The sequence below is a fragment of the Oncorhynchus clarkii genome, chromosome 3 (assembly GCF_045791955.1).
Source record: "Oncorhynchus clarkii lewisi isolate Uvic-CL-2024 chromosome 3, UVic_Ocla_1.0, whole genome shotgun sequence".
Taxonomy (NCBI): Eukaryota; Metazoa; Chordata; class Actinopteri; order Salmoniformes; family Salmonidae; genus Oncorhynchus; species Oncorhynchus clarkii.
This window is the reverse complement of record NC_092149.1, coordinates 35,200,542-35,221,671: the sequence shown is the minus strand read 5'-3', so window position 1 is coordinate 35,221,671 and position 21,130 is coordinate 35,200,542. Positions and strand designations below refer to the sequence as shown.

General features: G+C 42.8%; 3 protein-coding genes and 1 non-coding gene across 8 annotated transcripts in view; 1 reads left to right on the top strand and 3 right to left on the bottom strand.

Annotated features, from left to right (window-relative positions):
* The window catches only part of LOC139394251 (calsyntenin-3-like), a 40,097-nt gene extending 39,578 nt beyond the window's left edge, over positions 1–519 (bottom strand). The window contains exon 1 of one of the 4 annotated variants that reach the window (XM_071142285.1): positions 232–519. In XM_071142285.1, the coding sequence (XP_070998386.1) occupies positions 232–345 (114 nt within the window). In that variant the 5' untranslated portion in view covers positions 346–519. The remainder of the gene's footprint in view (positions 1–231) is intronic. The other 3 variants (XM_071142280.1, XM_071142293.1, XM_071142300.1) reach the window with 3 other exon arrangements.
* Positions 520–1,326: 807 nt separating this feature from the next.
* LOC139394236 (lysophospholipid acyltransferase 5-like) lies at positions 1,327–13,185 on the bottom strand. 2 transcript variants are annotated; one of them, XM_071142270.1, is made up of 13 exons: positions 13,030–13,185; positions 10,415–10,522; positions 8,901–9,007; positions 8,409–8,502; positions 8,021–8,058; positions 6,973–7,151; positions 6,720–6,828; positions 6,499–6,585; positions 6,054–6,220; positions 5,603–5,750; positions 4,795–4,950; positions 4,415–4,546; positions 1,327–3,113 (listed from the first exon to the last, which is right to left on the bottom strand). In XM_071142270.1, the coding sequence occupies exons 1-12, from the start codon at positions 13,112–13,114 to the stop codon at positions 4,427–4,429; spliced, it is 1,398 nt and encodes a 465-aa protein (XP_070998371.1). In that variant the 5' UTR covers positions 13,115–13,185; the 3' UTR covers positions 1,327–3,113; positions 4,415–4,426. The 2 variants fall into 2 exon arrangements, with proteins under 2 accessions (XP_070998371.1, XP_070998362.1); XM_071142261.1 differs by having other exon boundaries at positions 8,901–9,010; positions 13,030–13,165.
* A 2,052-nt stretch (positions 13,186–15,237) lies between these two features.
* On the bottom strand, positions 15,238–15,293 carry LOC139406222 (U7 small nuclear RNA). The gene has a single exon (XR_011633946.1). It is a non-coding gene; the product is annotated as a U7 small nuclear RNA (small nuclear RNA).
* Positions 15,294–15,905: 612 nt separating this feature from the next.
* On the top strand, positions 15,906–20,603 carry LOC139394224 (triosephosphate isomerase B-like). Its single transcript, XM_071142250.1, has 7 exons — positions 15,906–16,117; positions 17,916–18,039; positions 18,202–18,286; positions 18,576–18,708; positions 19,278–19,363; positions 19,610–19,697; positions 19,927–20,603. The coding sequence occupies exons 1-7, from the start codon at positions 16,009–16,011 to the stop codon at positions 20,043–20,045; spliced, it is 744 nt and encodes a 247-aa protein (XP_070998351.1). The 5' UTR covers positions 15,906–16,008; the 3' UTR covers positions 20,046–20,603.
* Positions 20,604–21,130: the final 527 nt, after the last annotated feature.

Sequence of the window (21,130 nt, the reverse complement as noted above, 5' to 3'; positions counted from 1 at the left end):
CTTCTCAAAATTAGTTAGCACAGGTTGTTCAAGGCTACACAGAGGTGATGCAGACATGCGTTTATGCGACAATAACTAATCGATGTTATACCCCATATTGATTGATAGGTGCATCAATTGGCACCATACGCCAGCAGATCTATATTTTGGACCCTTAAAGAAATATTGTCGACGACATAGATACGGGTTACAATCAAAAACATGAGAAAGCCGCTGTCAATTTCACATTACCGTGGTGAGTGAGGTGTTTTGGTACCCAACGCTACCCTCGTAGCATCCGCGCTTTTGCAGCTCAGCTATCCTCCGACGCAAAAAAAAACTAAAGCGCAGGTATCGGGATTTCATACACAGATCTCTTGAAGATGCTCAAATGTGTACGCCTCAGTTTGACGCAAGACAGTGATACGAACGGATAGAATCTCAATACCGATGTCCTTGTTTTCGGCAGACGTCGTATGAAGGGGTAAAAACGATGGGAATATAACGCTGACGTCCCCTCCCTCTCCGTGTTTCTTAACCCGCCCACACTGCGTCCTCTCTCCTCTCAGCTCCAATTCTAGCTCCCTGCCAAATTGCACTGTTCTCTCTGTTTACTTGAATCCACGATGAGGGTGTTGAGGACAACGCATGATATTACTCATTTCAGCGCAACATAATATTATTTTTTGTGTCTACATGTAGTGACTGACAGGTGGTGTGGGGGGGGGGGTACGCTCTCTTAACAGCCACTACCTTTCCCCGCCCTGACTGCAAAATTACGTCATATCACCCCTTCTGCCAGACACACACCAGTGGAGGAAAAGTACTCAATTGTCATACTTGAGTAAAAGTATAGAGACCTTAATAGAAAATTACTCCAGTCACCCAGTAAAATACTTGAATAAAAGTATTTGGTTCAAAATATACTTAAGTATCAAAAGTAAATGGAATTACTAAAATAAGTATAACTTAAAATTCCCTAATATAAAGCAAACCAGACACCACTATTTTATTGTTTTTAAAATGTACAGATAGCCAGGGAGACACACTAAGACATAATTCACAAACAATGCATGTGTTTAGTGAGTCTGCCAGATCAGAGATGACCATGTGTGTTCTCTTGAAGTGTGTAAATTGGACCGTTTTCCGGTCCTAAGCACTCAACATGTAACCAGTACTTTTGGGTGTCAGAGAAAACATATGGAGTAAAAAATACATTATTTTCTTTAGGAGTGTAATGAAGTAAAAGTTGTCAAACATAAATTGTAAAGCAAAGCACAGATAACTACTTAAGTAGTACTTTAAAGTATTTTTACTTAAGTACTTTACACCACTGACACACACCTCTTTGGTTTTTAAAATCCAGCATTTTAATGAACATTACAAAAAATGTATTTAAAATTATTTTTTCCCCATTTCTCTTTTCCTTTGTACATTTGGTAGCAATAAGGCAAAAAAGTAGTCTCTGAAATAACAATTAATTCACATCAATTAATTATTACCACAAGTATAAATATTATTAAAATGTGGGTTGTTGCTACAGTGAGTCACTGCTCTCCCAATGTGTCTCTGCATTGGAAAAGGATAGTGGTAGATGTAGGAACAGAGTATCTGACAGGTCAAACATTCTAGATCTGACCTTGCGTCAGTGGTTAGGGCAAAGTTTTACCAAGTCCTAAGAAAGATCGAGGAAGGTGCTAGATCTCACTGGAGACCACTTGTGATGCTGCTGACATTGGTATGGTGATGTCACTCAATGTAAAAGTGGTGGTTTTGGTTACCTGTTGTTTAAGTTGGGAATTTGTTTTCCAGTTTGTTCAGAGACAGCCGGAAGGGTGTGGGGTGGCAATGGAGTGAGAGGACGACGGCAGACAAAGAGGAGGATGAAAAGGGTCATGAGGAGAGGGAGATGGGGGAAGAGGAGAGCATTGAAATCCCTTCATGGAATCTTATCCAAAGCTACAAAACGGTTTATCGTAAAACCCTTCTAAAATAGCTATAAAATCCAGTCTCGTCACAAAATAACGGAAACAAAATATGAATTGAAACCAGAATAAATGTAAAAACAGTTGATAATACAAGGCCATTTTTGAGTCACGTGTTAGTGTGTACAGTGCTTCTTGTGAGTGAGTGTTGGCCAATGAAAACACTCCTCCCCCAAAATATATAATTCCCATCAGAGCAGCAATCCTTGGTTTTTTGTTCTCTCAACAAAATGAATGTTTACATTAAATCTGAAAGTGCCAAAAACATTTATGTTGTGCCTGAACCATAGAGCCTGCACAGACATGGCTATATACACACGGAGTAGAGAAAACATTAAGAACACCTGCTCTTTCCATGACAGACTCACAAGGTGAATCATGCAAAAGCGAAGATCCCTTATTTATGTCACTTGTTAAATCCACTTCAATCAGTGTAGATGAAGGGGAGGAGATAGGACAAATAAGGATTTTTAAGCCATGGATTGTGTGTGTGTCAATTCAGACGGTGAATATAGACAAAATATTTAAGTGCCTTTGAACGGGGTATGGTAGTAGGTGCCAGGCGCACTGGCTTTTGTCAAGAACTGAAACGCTGCTGGGTTTTTCACACTCAACAGTATCTATGTGTATAAAGAATGGTCCACCACCCAAAAGGACATCCAGTCAACTTGACATTGGAGTCAACATGGGCCAGCATCCCTGTGGAACGCTTTCGACACCTTGTAGAGTCCATGCCCGACGAATTGAGGCTGGAGGGGGGGGGGGTGCAACTCAATATTAGGATGTTTTGTATACACCGTGTATATGGACTTGAGGGAAGGGTTGAAACAGGAAGAGAGATCGTAAAACAGAGCTGCCTACGGATCCAGAGCCCGTGAGTAGCGAGTGCAATATACTGTGTATATAAGACTTCAGTCTCTCAAGTTCTAAAAACCAAGAAAACACCCCTGATTGGCTCACAATGGTTATTTCCTGTACCTTTATCTCCCTGGTCCCAAAAAAACGTGCGTCCCGTCCAAAACACTAAAATAAATAGAAAGAAAAATGTGTACACAAATATTAAAGGCTTTAAAATATTTTCTGATCCGCTCCTAGTTAAAAGTCACAGTTCCCTTCAGTCACATCCTGGGTGGAGATTCAGCCAGAGACCTGAGAGAAAGAGAGAGTGATTAGTTGAGGTGATGTTTTTCCCCCCTTACAAAAAGTTTAGAACATGTGATGGAAAAGCACTATATAAATCCAATCCATCGTCATAAATATTATTATCATATATCCACAAGTAACATAAGAGACAGTGACATTTCTGTTTCTGTCTATTCATAAATATGTTGTGAAGATCCCTCTACATGCATTAGGAGAAATGTAGAAGCCTAAATCTCAAACAAAAACGGGGGAAAATTGGCAGCATTTTGTTTTGGATCAGAATCTTTCCCATTCATTTTAGATCTGCATATTTTGAATTCATACCATTTATGGAAGTATGAAAACATCTGTCAAAAGTCATTTTGGGGGTAAACTGTGCCTTTAAGTTGAATTAATTATCTGGAAACTATATTTTGCCAATATGGAGACTAATGAATAACTGAAACATAGAGAATGTGTTTACAGGGTATTAAGTCTAAACTAGGACAGTAATGGTATAACCGCCAATTATGAATAATAATTGTTTTAATACATTGCTTTTAGGTCTTTCAACTTCATTTTCAAGTAGATAGAATTTACCCAATAGCATTTTTTCATTTTTACATGACGAGGGTAAAGTTGGTAATGTCTCAACGAGGGCAGCAATCATTTTACGGGCAGTACAGCACTGTTGGGAGGGGAGGCTTCATTTCCTAAAGTTCCAAGTGGTCAAAAATCATACATTTCTGAGACGTAGGTGTCACCAAAGCTGTGTTGTATACATTAGGTATGTCGTAGATCATTTTCAAAGACGCATTATGATACATTACAAGCTCTGTTTTTGTCTCTCAGTAAAACGGGCCAATTTTTTTTTTAGGGCTAGTTCACCCAAATGACAAAACAACACATTGGTTTCCGTACCCTGTAAGCAGTCTATGGGCAAGGTATGACAGCAATCAATGCTTACGTTTTGTTTACCCCTGCCACTGTTTCAAACGCTTTTCATCTACAAGTAACTTACAGTTTTTGATACGTAGATGTGGACATTTAGTGCCAAAAAAAATGCTAATACAGCTACCATTGACTTGCATTTGTGCCACAAATGCTAAAACGTTAGCATTTGAAACAGCAGCCAGGTAAACAAATCCAAAGCATGGATTTCTGTCATACCTTGTCCATAGACAGCTTACAGGGTAAGGAAGCCAATATACATTTTTTTAAGATGGGTGAACCATCCCTTTAAATCATTGTCCAAAATTCCATGATCGCCACAGCCTTACTGTAAACACAGAAAAGTCTGGGAGAACCATACAGAAGCTTGCATTTACCTAACATAGTTCCTAGTCCTCCTTTTTCTCGCTCCGTTCTTTTCTAGGTACCAGCACCTTGCGGAGATACGGGATGCCTAGATACAACGTGAAGAAGAATATGTGGCCGCAGAAATAAATGGACGAATACACCTGCAAAACAGAAAGATGACAAACCGAGCACATTAAATCCTCATCCAGACAGCCGTTTCCCCAACCCAAGTCAAAAGCTTAAACGCATGCCAGAAAACTGCACTCACTCATCACACAATAATGCATGATCTGAGTCCTAACATGTTTGTGGTATTACAAACTGCCAGCTACCTTTAGCTACTTCAAGTAAAAATGTGTTGCAATATGCTTATGACAACATTCCGAAGGCTTTCTAAGCCGTTTATTACCCTGAGCCACTTGTCGTAGGTGAAGAGGCAGAAGGGCACCAAAGGATAGCCCATGAAGAGCCAGTGGATGAACTGCTGGACCAGGTAGATGAGGGGGTAGAGGGAACTGTTGGCCAGGCGGGTCAGCAGGGGACTGTCCCTCACCAGCGCTTGGGCCTGAAACAAACAGGGATACGCGTACAGTATAAAAGGTATAGTTATGGACACGGGCGCACACACAGTAATGCAGTAACGCATACGGGGCAGAGAGTTTGAGAATCCTCCAATAGCTTAAAATGGAGATCTTGAACCCTTAGTTGTTGACCCGCTTGAGGATAAATTAGCACTGACAGGTTGTCTCCTCTTGACAAGGTTTAAAATGCACAGCTCCAGAGAATGGAAAACATCACACAGAGAGATGAAGCCATTGCACACTGTTTATATGCTCCCAATGTTTGACGCAACTATGTTTTGACTACTGAGGGTCAGGTCGCCCTCGCAAAATAGGTTTCTTAACCTTACCAGCTTAAAAAAATACATACAGTACATTCCCACCGTGGTCAAGACATTGCCGTGTACAACTTTTTGAAAGCAAAAATAAGCGAGGCGGCATTTTCCTGTCTCCTCAGGATTCGCTCTCTGGTGCTTGTTTCCATAGAAATATAATTACTAGAACAGCCATTCCCAATCAAGCCACTGTGCTGTGATTGGTGGACAAGCGGCCATATTGAGTGTACCCATAGGAGTAAAGCAGAAAGTAAAAGCAGGAAGTTCAGTATTCAAGTAGTGCTTTATTAAAATTCTATTAAATTCCATTATTTACTCGTACCTGTCTCTCCACATTTACGATGATAAACTCCATGGAGAAACATAGGAGGTATCCGGAGTGCGTGCCATGCCAGATGGCCAGGAACGCAAGCGCGGTCACCTGAGACAGGAGCTTATTGCCTAGGAACTTCAACCGCTTAAACACATGCCTGTAGGAGTGTTACAAACCACAAAATATTGTTAGATATACCAGTATATATTTGTATCAATTAAACCTGTATTTATACAGCTTAAATCTATTTTGCAAGAGACCTTTAGCACTTTATCAGACACTAACCTAGCCATACAGTTTTAAAATCAGACTAAGGTCCCTGCTATCCAAGATCCCTGGGACGTCCTTACCCAATTAAGGTGGAATTTAAAATGGTTAAGGTAAGGGTGGGGATGCTCCAAGGATCCCAGAAAGCACTAACTTGGCCATAAATAGTTACGAGTTTTAGTCAGGCACTAACCTGGCCACCCAGGCGTTGGTGTTAATGTTGAAGGAGGCGATAGTGCCCGTGAAAAGGGGTGTGGTCTCAAATGTCCACACCTTCATATTTGCGCAGGCATCCCATTGGTACTCGCCATTCTGACCCAGGCCATTATAGCCAAGCCCAGAGAGTATACAGACGCCCTCCTGAGTCACAAATCACAGACATTCCTTTTACAAACACTTGAATAACTTCTTCCTGATAAACCTAAATACATGGTATCGGTGATATGCTGGGCTCCCAGACCAGTTTCTTCTCCCCTGATCTGACGTAGGCGTGTCCCAGTGAAACTAATCTGTGTGTGAATGACAGGTATGTGGAGACAGGTGTGTCTGTAAAAGGTGTTGTTATTTTGAAGCGGGAGCAGCCTGGAAATGATATGTTTTTTGCATACCAAGTGCTGCTACATTGTGCTACTACTCACCGCTATGACCCAGCAGCTGACATATTTGTACAGGATGACTTTGGCCCAAAGGAGGATGAAGACACAGCGGTACCAGAACGGCTGGGCCTGAAGAGACACGTTCGCATTTGACTTTGGACGGTTACATTTGTCAAACAGAACAACGTAAGGAAATGTGGCTTTGGCTTCAATCAGTGATGTTAAGTGTCAGGAATGCTGGTGCAAAAGCAAGGCTTTCTTACATCATACTCGTCTGTTAGGTAATAGCTATCTGGGTAGTGGGGACTGAATATTGCGTAGATCACCAGGCAGAGGAGGCCAAGGGAGAATCGCTTCATAGCAGGTATAACACTGAGAGAAAGAAAAAGATTGTTAAGTAAACCAATGTATCCATCTCCTTCCTCTCTCTGCCTCCATCCCACCTCCCAGTCGGGCCCCATCCCACCTCCCAGTCGGGCCCCATCCCTCCATCCAGTCCGGCCTCCCCTCCTCTACCTGTTAGGTGGCTGTCCGGGGCAGTCGGTGAGCTCCCCTTTGACGAGCCTCTGGTAGCTGCGCAGTGTGAACTGGGGCCCCACCAGAAAGCCTCCGTAGAAGTAGGAGAAGCCGATTACCTCCAGCAGAGAGGGAACTTTGGCTAGGGCTGACCTCTTCTGCTCCTCATTCAACTTGGACTGGTGGGGTGGAAGGGGAGAGAGGAAGGAGAGTGAGGTGGAGAATAGTGGTTGGAGCCAGGGAGACAGAAGGGGGAGGGTTAAGATGGAGGATTTAGAGTAAAAGGGGAAAGGTTGGGTAAATGAGAAAAGGGAGAGCAGAGAAAAGGAAAGCAAAGAGGGGAAAAGGGTAGAATGAAAAGTGAAAGAGGAAAGGGGAAAGAAAGAAAAGACAGGAAATAGAGGAGAGACATATAACAGTGCACAGTCACTGGCTGAGCTCGCTGCATATCCATTTACCCGGGGTTCTTGTTGAAAGCGGCCCATGGTTTGACCGCAAATTCAATTGAACCAAATAGGTCTACTTAACAGGCATTTAACTAGGGGGCATAAAACTGCTGGTTTTCCAAGTGCAAACCCGTGTGCCTGCCTTTTGGGGCCTTTTTGACTAGACAAAACAAGATACACAGCACAGAAACTAGACTACGGGTGCGTCCCAAATCGCACCCTATTCCCTACATGCCGCTCTACTTTCGTCCAGAGCCCTATAAGTTGTGCCATTTAGGAGCAGAAAAGGTGAGAAGCAACTGTACAGAGTAACATTTGTAACGATGACCACTAGACACTTGCCTGTTTGTACATGGATAACTTCCTCAATGCAAACACACGCTACCTCAACTCATCTCTGACTGGTGTGTGGACAAAGTCTCTCACTCAAACATCCAAACTGTCTGTCACACACACACACACACGAGGACTTGGAAGAGGTTGAAGCAAACAGACAAGTACACTGATAGAGCAAAATAAATAAAAAATAGAACAGAGATAAAAACAATTCCACACAGAATTGACCAATAATCAAATGCCGATAGAGAGATCAATCAACTCACTGGTTCCTGGCCACCGTCATAGTAATCAAACGACAAACCTGAAATCAAAGAGAACGCAAAATGGCATCAGTCACCATGTTATGAAAGCTCCTAGGATTGCCATGAACATTGGAATGAATACTTTGACTGTAGATGTTCCTCAGCTGCACCCATGTAAAACCATGATGGATCTTAGTAGGTTGTTTTAGTATACTGCACTATGCAAAATACGATCCATGTTATCGCAGAGGCCAATGAACAACTACGACAACGCAAGTCGCCGCTAAGAAAATAAAAGGAAATCGGACAAATAATCACGCAGCAACGGGTGTTACACAAAATAAGTGGGAAACAAAGAGGGGTTGTACAGAGCAGCGGAGAGAGGGTGTTTGTGATGAGGTGAACATACCGATAAGTTTGAGTGCAAGGACACATTGGGGCATGGTCCACTTGATATCATATTCTTCTGTAGCGGTGTAGTAGTAGCCTGACAGCAGGTATGCCTACAGAGAGAGACAGGGATAAAGAAAGAAGACAGGCTTGATCAACACATAAAACAATGATTACAGTCACACTTTTAAAAAAAAGGAGGGAGGGCGAGCGAGCGAGAGCATTACGTCATACAGTGGCAGTATTCTACGGTGCTTCAGTACTCCAGTGAAAGAGGGAAAAAAAGGACAGAGGAAGAGGACATCGTAACATGAACAGCAGAAATTACACACACACACACGGACAGTGCAGCTCTTCAACCACAAGTAGCAAGGGAGCGGCAACGAGCGAGAGATGCTTCCTCTATCACCTGACTCCCACATCACAACAGAACACAGGAGAAGATTGAGAGAAAAGGAGGGAAAAAAAGGAGAAAAAGAAGGAGCGAGAAAGATTGAGGGAGAAATCTCACCATTTGAAACATAAAGCTGGCCAGGACGGTTGTTATCGTCCTTCCCATAAGCCTCATCATCAGGAACTGGACAAGGACGCATAATGCAGAGTGATAGAGCTGGGTTCCTGAAAGAGACAGAAAGATGGAATGATAGAGGGACAGAGGGAGGAAGGGAAATGGGCCAGAGAGATGGATGTAAGCGCAGAGAGAAGAAACAGAGGAAGAAATAGTGCAATTCTTGCAAATTGAAGATGAGCAGGTCAACACAGGTTATGAAGTGAAGAGGATAAAAAAAAAAAAAAGATAGATTCCACAAAGACAGAGAAAGTGCAACAGACCTGCTGTAAAATCCAAGTGCAGCAGAGAACAAGGGGGAGAAATGTTGCATTATTAATCTCGTACTATCATGTAAACCTCAAACCATCCATACATCCATCCCTCTCTAGACTCCCTCAGTCTGTCAAACTCTCTTTACATCTTCACAATTACTCAGGACTTGGTGGCTACCGCTTAGGCTAGCTATAGCATACAAATTGAATGATTGACACTCCTGGACTAGCTCAAGGTCTAACATACACCCGCGGGTGTTTTGAGCAAAATACTTTTAAAAAATAATAATTTTGGGGTGGGGAATGAGCTCAACCAAATCAAAACTGGGTAGAAATTATAAAGGAACTAGGTTTATAGTCTCTTCACTTTGTCCAGCTTTCTATCAATCAGTGACACGAAAGCTAGAAAGTCGGGGAGCATCGTAAAATCCAAAAACGATGGCTAGAGGACTGTATTTTGGTCATTTAGACAGTGAGGAAACATAACCAATTTTGTGTGCAGCCCTCCGGACCTCGGTGAAGACCGAATCAGGCCCGCGGGTCGAAACGAGTTTGACATCCCTGAGCTAGACAGATCCCGCCCTTAAGATACTGTCCTGTTCTAGGCCAATCCCTTGCAGCGTTAAACACTAGGGTGGTTTCTTAGTACAGCACGGAAGCCCCTGAAGCAATAATCAAAAGCTGCAAACACCAAAATATTTCATTTGAAACAAAGAGGGCATTTCTGGATTTCTGGAAAACCAGGGAATTTATTGAAAGTTTCCAGAATTTTGCAACCCGACTCCCACCGCACCAAAGTAATGGCTAGGCAAACACGGTTTTCATAAATGAGCCACTTTACCCAAACACTTTCAATCTCCTCCACAATCCCCCCCCCCCACCACTCATTCCCCAGCCACTTTTCTACAGGGTCATCAACCCACCTGCTCTCTCACCTCTCCTTCACCTGAAGTTGGGATGTTCCAATATTGTTATAAGCCATTGACACTATTTACTTAATGTAGCACTGCTCAGAAAGAGGCTCCTGGTCAGAGCAAACTTCTCAATCCTTTTAACGTATTACAAATGTATAGGCATGAGCCGAAATACCTACCAAGTTCCTCCTTCATTTCCTCTCTCCCTCCCCCAACACCACTTCCCCACCTCCTTTCTCTCTGCCTCCCTCCTTCTCTATTTGCCTCCCTCCGTCCCCTCGCATCTCACCAAAGTTGAAAGCCGCCAGAGACAGTCCGGAGATGGCGTGGTATAGGTGAATGACAGTGGGTGGCTGGTGGAAGAAGAAGCGGCGGTACAGCAGGGCACAGGGGTACCCTGTAGGAACGACAGAAAGGAGGAGACTGTTAACATGTGCAATCAACACGAGTGAATCATTCTAGACAAGAGCCCTTAGTGCTGACAGCAAAATGAAGACCTTGTAGTTCAGTGCTGTAACCCCAAGATAAAAAACAGAGACGTTTATCAGTGCACACCCAGCGATGCAATTGGTCTGGGGCCCGCCGGGGCTGAGGTTCTGTACCTTAGGTTATATGATTTTTGCCTACAACAAGATTTAATGAAAATCAAATCTGAAAAATGGTTTTGTACCCCGTGTCTCCCACCCAATGTAGTCAACACATACGAGACTCTGTGCACCCACTTTTCTGACTGCTTGCACAGCCTGCGCAACTACTATGAAATTGTTGCCCACAGACCCCCCAAAAATGTGGAACATGTCAAAAAAATACTTCTGCTGTGACACACTTTGAAGATGCTGCAGACCACACTTACTTTTCCTCAGCCAACAACATGAGCAGCCTAACGAACACCAAAATCAGAAAAAAACAAACATAGTAGAATAGTTGACCTTTTCAATTGGATTCTCACATTCCACGCGAGAAAATTATATTTATCTCGAGACACATTCAAATTGTATGTACCACAGGGATAAAAGAAAACATGGCCGGGCATACAATGCATTGCACCGTCACAACTACACATTTGAAAGGGGTTAATGGCAACTGTTAAAAAAAGGGGATCCCAGCTTTCCATTACTACTGTATTTATTATTTCTCAAATCCTACACATTTGTTAACTGTACCATTTCCAAAGTGGAGTGGGCAGAATGGCTTAGGTGCGTTTAACCCTCACTGTTCACGAGAGGAGATAAGGGCATAGAGGAGATAAGGGCCAAATGTAACATGGGTCAGGTGTAACAGGTAGGCCTACACTTTAAAATTAAATGTCCTGTAACTTTTACGGTAACTTACCTGTAAGTTACTGTCAATTCTAAATAAGCTGGTTTAACAATACTTTGCTGTAAAGTTTACTGTAATACCACTAAACAAAAGTTATGTTTGGTATTTACAGTAACATACTGTATTTTTGGGACATTCAAGTCATCAATATGATGTTAACTAGCAACAAGATCATGTTTAGAGTTTGTGATGTAGCTAATCCCATTCTTCAGCCCATTTATTAGCCAACATACTGCATCAGTTGGGCTATAGCCAGGTGATAGCCTAACGCTTTTAGCTAAATAGCACACCTGCCAGATCATGATAATATGGACCATTATGTTTTGGGCTGGAGGGGCAAATTATATTTTAGATGGTGTTAGCATAGTTTTATTCCATTTATATGGTAGTGGAATGTCCTTTTAAAAAGTCACCAGAACTGACCTTCCCACAGTCATTTTACTGCTAAAAAAATAAAAAATACAAAAAGATTCTGGAAACACTGACCAATCGTTGATGTTTTAGTTTCATGGACACTTAAGTGAGAGATTCAGCTCAAAATGTTTATGCCTAAAAGCAGAGTGACTTATCATGTTTAAATATGAAAAGTCACTCCACTGGAATGTCATTATCTGACTATTACACAGAAATCACATGCTATTTGGTTGTGAATGGCTGCAGTTTATTAATTAAGAGCCTGTAGTTTTGCTGTCATATGAGCTTTTGGTGCATATCGTTAAGGTTAGTGCAATGTCTACAAGGGTAGACATTGGCACCAGAATTAAAAGCTTGTAATCACATTTAAATGTACTTCCATAAAGTATAGAGGTGGGGAGGACTTGCAATCTGATACCGTCAAAGTGTCACAATCACAATGATGACTGGTAAAGGCAGTATTGTAGTTCATATAAATTCTAAACATTTACAAGATTGTCAATATGGGCCAAAGGTAAGATATCTACAATTATAGGCTACAGCAAGAATAACTCATATCAGGGCCCCAGAAGCTGAAAAGCAACTGCAATTGCATTAAGGCAATGAACGTAACTGTTATACTGCACTATTTGTTTGTCAATCCCAGCATATGTGACTTCAGTAGAAAAACATGCTCATGTGTCAGAGCAAAGTTCAGAGATGACAAGACACCCGGCTACCTGGGATAAACCGACCATTGTAAAGTAAACCCGTATGCCACAACCGCTTGTAGTAACCTCGTCTGCTATAATCGCTAGCTAGCTAACGTTAGCTAAAAAGATTAAATAAATGTGTTTTCTGACAGTCAGCAGAGAAGAATGCATTGTGCGAAGTCTTGTGCACGCTCAACCTTGCAGCCCGTCTGTCATGTCAGCTTGTCAAACACAAGGCTAGCTAAGTGCATTTGGCTACTGTAATCTTTCGGCTTGCCAGCGGGTCTACTCGCTAGCTAGCCCAACGTTAGACTGGCTAGTTACTGCAGCTGAGCAAGAGACATCATTAACGTTACCAGGTTTAGCGGAGTGTGTGTGTAGTTACACCTTTAAAACAGTGTAACTCAATATTACATTGACACATGGTTATGTCAGAGCGTCTACTGAAAGCTGTCAGAGATGACGAAATTGAACTCACCGACTAAAACGGACAGAATCAGTCGAACCGCAGGTTCTGGGGAACCTAAAGATTCCGACAATTTCTCCATCAAGGGAGCCGCCATCTTTCGTGTGGGCGGAAGTGGCTCTGGTGATTCCGTAGATGTGTACCTTCGTGAGCGTTCCACTCTCTCCTTTATCTGCCCTTGTCGATTCAGCGCTCCCCCCACCCCTTCCCCCTCCTCTTTCTTTAATGTTCATTCTTCCCCTTTGTCACCACATCGACCTTCAATCTCTTTTGCCCCCAAATTTCGCAACATCTGTTCAATCGACTCCAACCTCTCTCACTCAAGTACAATAATATGTAGCCTACTGCTGTTGTGATATAGTGCATTTTGATCTTGAATTGTTAAGAAAATCATCAAACTTTTTTTTGTGGGCAAAATACATTAGGTTGTATATACACACCATCAATACAGTAGAAAATATTTGCCTCCATCCACTGCCTAATATCATATTGCATTATGTTGTCAGTGCTGCTCTACAGTGGTGTAAAATCCCCCCCGTGTGGCGTGAGTGAGGAATTACATGTTTGCCCAGGCAAGTGCATGCACTACCAGTTTCGTGTTCCCCCAATGGTTAAAGGCTCACTCTTTAATTCGAAAAACAACAAAAACGTTATTCAGCCACTCGATTTTCTATATAGGCCTAAACTGAGGGATGGGGCTGGACACTTAAATTCATAGATGTTGCAATGTATGGTACTGACAGTGCATGACATGAGGTCAACAACATGACAGTTTTAACTTGATTTTGAAGCTGTACAGTGAGGCATTTATAAAAGCTATTTTCAAGAATTTGTGGGCATTATCATTATAGATTAACACCACAGTTGTGTCAGAAGTGGGATAGGGATGACCTGTAACGGCCACCGAAAGCACGGACGGGTGTGCTTGGGCCCTGAAAGATGGCGAAGCACAAGGACTTGCTTCCCGTTCAGTTGAGGTAGGTAACAAACGTGACCTTTCTAAAAACCGATTACCGCTCCCCAAACCGTAGCCTTTGGAAACCTGTTTGTGCCTCGAAATCTCGCTCTGCCCCTGGAAACACTACAATATTATTAATTTAATGATCAGAAATGGCTGTAAATATCATAAAATGGGCCTAGAATTTGGGGAAGGTAAACTGTTCAAGATTGATCAGATCATGTACAAACAAGGTGACACAGTTTAATAGCCTGAATCGGCTTCTCTACCTGACTTCACCCCTCATCTTCTGCACTGATGATCTGAAATGACAGGACAGATGAAAGCAACATGGTGGGGTGCATATTGCCTACAGTGGGATTTATTCACATGTACAAAAAAATGAAAAGGAGGATAGAGATGATCTACTTGTTTAGTCAGCATCAGTTTTCAGTTCCAGTTAATTTGTCAGCATCAGTAAATTTACAAAAATGAAAATAGGCCTATTGTATCAAGACGACAGGTGTTGGGTTGACAGTTGGTTCAAGCACCAGTCTGGACTACAAATCAGACTTTGCTACAGTGGTGTCAGAAGTGGGATGGCCTCCAGTTGTGGCCATCGAGAGCACATTCCAAATGTGCCGGTGTGAGGAATTTACTAGAGTAAAGCGTAAGGACGCGCACTCCGAAGAAAGGGGGCAAATTTAACACAATAATAGAAACCTCGTCAAGGTGTTCTGATCTTTTGGCGTAACTAATAGCTAATGTGCTGGGTTGACATCACTGAGTGTTCAAATCTACATCAGGATTACTACCCCATTATTTAATTTGAATGTTTTAAAATCTTTATTGAACTAAGCAAGTCAGTTAAGAACAAATTATTATTTCCAATGACGGCCTACCCAGCCAAACCCTTCCCTGACGTAGCAGTGCCAATTCTGCGCTGCCCTCCTGATCACGGCCGGTTGTGATACCGAAACCGGGTCTTTAGTGACGCCTCTAGCACTGCAATGCAGTCCCTTAGACCGCTGCACCATTCATGATTTTAAAACATACAGTGAGTGAGTGATTCCCAATTATAAACCTGGTGGTTCGAGCCCTGAATGTTGATTGGCTGACAGACGTATAGTATACCAGGGGTATGACAAAACATGTATATGCACTACGGGGGTTTGTTGTATATGGTCACTATACCACACCTTTATGTCTTACTGCGTAAATATACACTCTCCTTCAATCTGTAACAGAAGGGTCAAATGTATCGTCTATTTTCAACAGAGATCGGGGGCTTCTTCAATTGAAGATGCCTACTTGACAAATACTAAAAGAGCAAATTTTCCATAACCATTTCAAGGTCACAAGCGTTCTTGTAGGTTTTAACGTCAGTGTTTGTGCCAGAGTTAGCTACAAACATGCGAACAAAAAATATGTTTAATAATTATTAAATTATTAAAAGACAAACATGTTGTAATGTTACATAAGATGGCTTGTTTTGTTGTTTAAAAAAGCAATTTTAAAGACAGATGGCCTAAGAAAATGCGAAATGCATGCTGGGTATGCAAATTACAAGATTGAATGCTAGCCAATCAACCCTCTGAATTCTCTCAGCTTTCCTGTGTGAGAATGGGTTCATTCGATTTAGCAGGCCCTGCTCGCCGTTTGTAGGAATGGCCATTTATTTGAGATAACCGCACATTTTCAGTAGGTTCTCTGTGAGAATGTTCGACATGTTTTCTATGTATTTCATCCCCATATACTGAAACATAAATATTATTTTCACGCTTAAAACAAAGATTGCCTAATTTGAAGAACATTATTTTTTTGTGAAATTGGAGCCTAGACTCTTTATTCTACTGAAATAAAAGGCTACCATTGTATATAAAGAAACGCTTTTCTGGGCGTGTCTCTGTAAACCAATAGAACAAACTGAGAGGTGGGGTTACGTGGCCAGTCATAATAAATACAGTGAGTTGCTCACGCGTAGTTGCGCTTCTCCCCGAATTAGGTCCAAGCAGCTCTGTTTTAAGGCCGAGGAACGACCCCAAACTGCAAATATGTCCAGAAAATTTTTCGTCGGTGGTAACTGGAAGATGAATGGCGACAAGGCAAGCCTGGGCGAACTCATCAAAACCCTGAACTCTGCGAAGCTCGACCCCAACACCGGTGCGTGTTTTCTGTGCTTTAATGTCTGACTCGTGTAGTAGGCAGTTGATCTTTGAAATTGTGTAACTCGTAACTCGTATTGGGTGTCCTGGTGTAGGTGTGCACGAATCAATGGGTGGCAAACCCAGCTATACTCCGGTAGGTCCCTTTTTTTATTGCCACTTTCACAAGGGTTTTAAATTCTAGGATACCCTGACCCCAATTGTGGTCTAATTGTGGTGCGATAGCGACAATTTGTGGAACAGAAATCACCAATGCAGAATACATAGGCCTATGCCTGTTTTGGTACTGAAGCCCACTATACTCCTTTTCAACCAGCGAAAGCCATTGTCAGGGGATTTCAACCAGTATTTTAAAACGAACTAGGATAGAAGAACATGACTTGTTAAGTGGATTTTTGTCAGTGGGCGTACGCTCCCTACAGCACGTAGCCACTACTGTCTGGCGCAAGCGAGGGGCGAAATGTCTGTTCTTTGATGTATTATAATGATCCATCCGATCGCGATCCCTGTTCATATAACTACCAGGAGGACCAACTGTGGTTCACTGCACCATCACGATACTTTAATGTAGAAATACATTCTACACTAACTAATTTATGCCCAATATACTCATTTTATTAAAATGATTGAGTTCTCCGCCATGAAAATGTTGCTTCCGCCATTCTCTATCGTGGATTTCCAAATTGCCACAGACGCGTAAATGCAATATGCCCTGTTTGCATTTGAACACCGGTTCAAGAACAGGCTAAAGGTACTTAGTCACATTTTGTGTCCTTTTTTTGCAGGATACGCACATGGGTATTTATTGGAGCATCAAATATAAGAAGGACACGTTCTGTCCGTGTAGTAGCCTACATTTCAGTGTACAGCCACGGACTTCACCCCACAGAAAGGGCCACCCCTTACAACTCGTCTGCACAGTACACACTGACTGACGCATGAAACAGGACGCTGCATGTGCCAGCAGATGACAAACTCGCGTAGGCTTTTCCCATGTGTCTCTTTCTAGAAATGTAAAGTCAATATTCAGTCACTACTTCCCTGGGCCGTTTTATGAACCTGCAGAGTATTTTAAATTCTTTATCCTGTGGTTGACCTTTGAACTTAAGGTCCTGTTCGACCCCAGCAGAATGTGACTTTTGTGAGTTGAGTTCTAGTGACCTTTTGGCGGTTGAACTAGGACCTTTTTGGAGCGGGGGATTTACTGTTGGCAGGGATAAATGACCTTTGCAGAGGGAATAGTGACTGGCGGTTTAATATAGACTCACTTAACCCCAAGATACAGTTACGTTGCTAATGTCAGTGTATGCCTACTGTACGCCACAACACTAGGGATATCCCAGTTGTACAGTGTGTACTAATGCTGCAGACTCAGGTATTGGACTGTATAACCAACACTGTGGATCAAATAGGCCTAATAATTTTGATCGGTAGGCCTTGTTGCTTTATGTACTGAAGTGAATAGAAGTGGGGCGCTACATGGATTTGTCACCACTGATACTCAATATCACCAATCACTGTGTACCCATCCTACTTAAGTTTTTCTGAAAAGATTACTGTAACATGGGCATCCATGTAAACATCAAGGGGCAAATCCTGACTTCCACTTAGAAATTTCACTTCGTCTCACACGTTGACATCAATGCATGACGACTGAGGTGAGAATTTTAACTGAAGCGGAATTTAGAATTCACCTCTAAGAATACAAACTGGTCCAGTGTAAGTCGGTCTGCTTTTTAAACCCTGAGAATAGTGGTCAGTACATGACCGTGTTGGTTCTCTCTCTGTGCTTGCAGAGGTGGTCTGCGGTGCCCCATCAATCTACCTTGAGTTCGCCAGGGCCAAGCTGGACCCTAAGATCGGAGTGGCCGCTCAGAACTGCTACAAGGTCAAGGGTGGTGCCTTCACCGGGGAGATCAGGTAATGGACATGACTTATAACTGCACATGCCAGTGTCTTCAGGACTCTCAGGCTTTACTGAACCAAACATTGTAGGCTGACAGATTAACAAAGTACATTTCCTTTCACACACTACTTTTCCCCTTCGCTCTTCCTTTATGCCCCCTCTCTTTCTCTCCTCAGCCCTGCGATGATCAAGGACGTTGGCGTGCACTGGGTGATCCTTGGCCACTCTGAGAGGCGCTGGGTCTTTGGAGAGACTGATGCGGTAAATGGCTTATTTGATGGAGTGCTCTTGTTTATGAATGTGTCGTCTTGGGAGGAGTCGTCTGCCACCTCCAATGACTAATCACAAGAACAGGGCCATGACACAGTATTGGATTATGTCTTTCAACAGTGAATTGACCTTTTTAAAATGACAGAATTTGAGGAGCAGTGACGAATCATTTGAATCTCCTTTATATTTATTTTTTGATAAACACTCAAGGTGTTGCTCAAGTAGAGGAAATGTTAACAATATTACAACAACCTGTCTGATTGGCTAACTGTCCTGACAGCTTATTGGTCAGAAGTGCGCCCACGCCCTGGAGAATGGCCTGGGTGTCATTGCCTGCATTGGTGAGAAGCTGGACGAGAGGGAGGCTGGCATCACGGAGAAGGTCATCAACGCACAGACCAAGCACTTCGCAGGTATCGTCACTGAAATCACTGATCAGGCGTACACATATTATCAATGCTGATCTAGGATCAGTTTGCATTTTATATCTTTGAAAATGGGCCCTGACCTTTATGTAGCTGATGTGAAACGGCTGGCTAGTTAGCGGTGGTGCGCGCTAGTGGCGTTCCAATTGGTGACGTCACTTGCTCTGAGACCTTGAAGTAGTGGTTCCCCTTGCTCTGCAAGGGCCGCGGCTTTTGTGGAGCGATGGGTAACGATGCTTCGAGGGTGACTGTTGACGTGTGCAGGAGCGTCCCTGGTTCGCGCCCAGGTCGGGGCGATGGGACGGACGTGAAGTCTATACTGTTACATTTAAACATGTCAAGAACCATGTCAGTAATATATAACAATCGTATAAACTGCATAGGCCTTTTTGTATCTGGAAAGCAAGCAGTGAATTTGCAATTACTGTATGTACAGTGTGTTACATGGTTATCTTGGTTATATCTAGTGTCCATGATGGAACTTTATCCATTTTGAGTTCTCCCTTTTTATGAATGTGAATGCAGTACTGTATTCATCATGTCAATTCTGTTTGCAGACAACATTAAGGACTGGTCCAAGGTTGTTCTGGCCTATGAGCCCGTGTGGGCCATCGGCACCGGCAAGACCGCATCCCCTGCCCAGGTAAGTTTCTTCTATTGTCGTCCTTACAATTGTATGACCTCAATGGAAAGAACATGGGACCGATGGGGACGTGACTAAAAGCCTGAATCTCTTCACACTGTATATATTCAGTCTAGACTGGAGCAGAATGTGTTGTCCATTTGAGATTCATCACTAAATTGAAGACTGAAGTCGGAACATACTGGACTTTGGAACCCATATTCATGTTTTTATTTGAGTCTTTTATTTCTTATATTTGTCTCTCAGGCCCAGGACGTTCATGACAAACTGAGGCAGTGGGTCAAGGCCAATGTGTCTGAGGCAGTAGCCAACTCTGTCAGGATAATCTATGGAGGTGAGACCGCTCATCTGCTTCACGTTTAAACACACTTAAGCTGTTAATGCCACGACCACCAAAGTGGGGATTAATAAGTTTTGTCATTGCGTAGCTAATCTAATTCAAGTCCGGGACATGCAGTGGTAGGTGCGTACAGTGGACTCTTTTCTCCCCACCACTCTGTCCCTCTCTCTCATAAATCCATTCCTCACTCATATCCGTCTGTTCTCTCTCTCTCTCTTCTCAGGTTCCGTGACAGGTGGCACCTGCAAGGAGCTGGGAGGCATGAAGGATGTGGACGGTTTCCTGGTTGGCGGCGCTGCACTCAAGCCAGAGTTCGTTGACATCATCAACGCCAAGCAATAAAAACCCTGACGTGGTCAGACCCATGTCCATATTTGAGGCCAACTCCATTCAGATGAAACATGAACCATCATCCTCAACTCGGCACTTAGATCCCCCTTCCCTTACCCTTTTTTATTCAAGTATTTGTGACGATGTCTTTACCCGTTTCCTTTTTTGGTTGAATGTCTCAAAGAAAAGGGACAGATTGACTAGCATACTATACAGCAGTGAAAGGTGTTCGTTCCACTGAGATGGTGTTTTTTTTTGTTGTACTGGCCTCCAATACTGTTTAAAGGGACTGCGCTTGACAACACCATTCTGGATGGAACAACCCATGCCTTTTACTTGAAAGTTTACAAGCTTTTATGTATACAGTGTCAACTAGCAACGTCAATCAGATTCACTTGCCTTTGCACTAAAGCTGAGTCTTTGTAACTATGTTCTATGGCTTATCCCTTCCCATAGAACACATGATCCCCTCCGGTCAGGAGGGAGGCGTCCATTTACATGTCCATGTTTGGTCATGGCCGACTGAGGGGGTGGGGGCCTAGGAAATATTGTAATAAAAGGTTTAGGCTAGTTGTGTCTTGTTTTTATTTTATGTCTGTGGACACTGCATGATCATGACTGCTACGAGGCTGCATTCCTACTCATGTGTAAAGCCTGTCAGACTACAGTATCTGGTGGTACTTTGGTAGCATGACGCCAAACTCCTGAGCGTTCATGTAGATAATGGTGCAATTTACATGTCCACTAAGCGACACCAAATCATCAACTAAATGTATTTCTCTTCAGCAGCGTTCTTAAAGTGGAGCTGTTCATAAAGGTCAAAATATTTTCTCTAGCGGCTTCTTCGCACCTTACCTTGAACTCTGAAGCTGTCAAATGATGTAATATGCCAGGGAGATCTGTAGCTAAGAAAGTAATGTATGTAGTGTCGTAAGCTGTTAGTAGCCCATCCCTTTCCCCCTCATTTAGCCTACTGTTCTGACTTGTTGGTGCACATGTAGCCTACAGCCTGTTTTGGAGAAATGTCAATGAATAGTCTAAGCACTTTCAATGCCCCCTTCCTTTAAACAATTTTGGGGGAGTTTGCCCCACCAAGA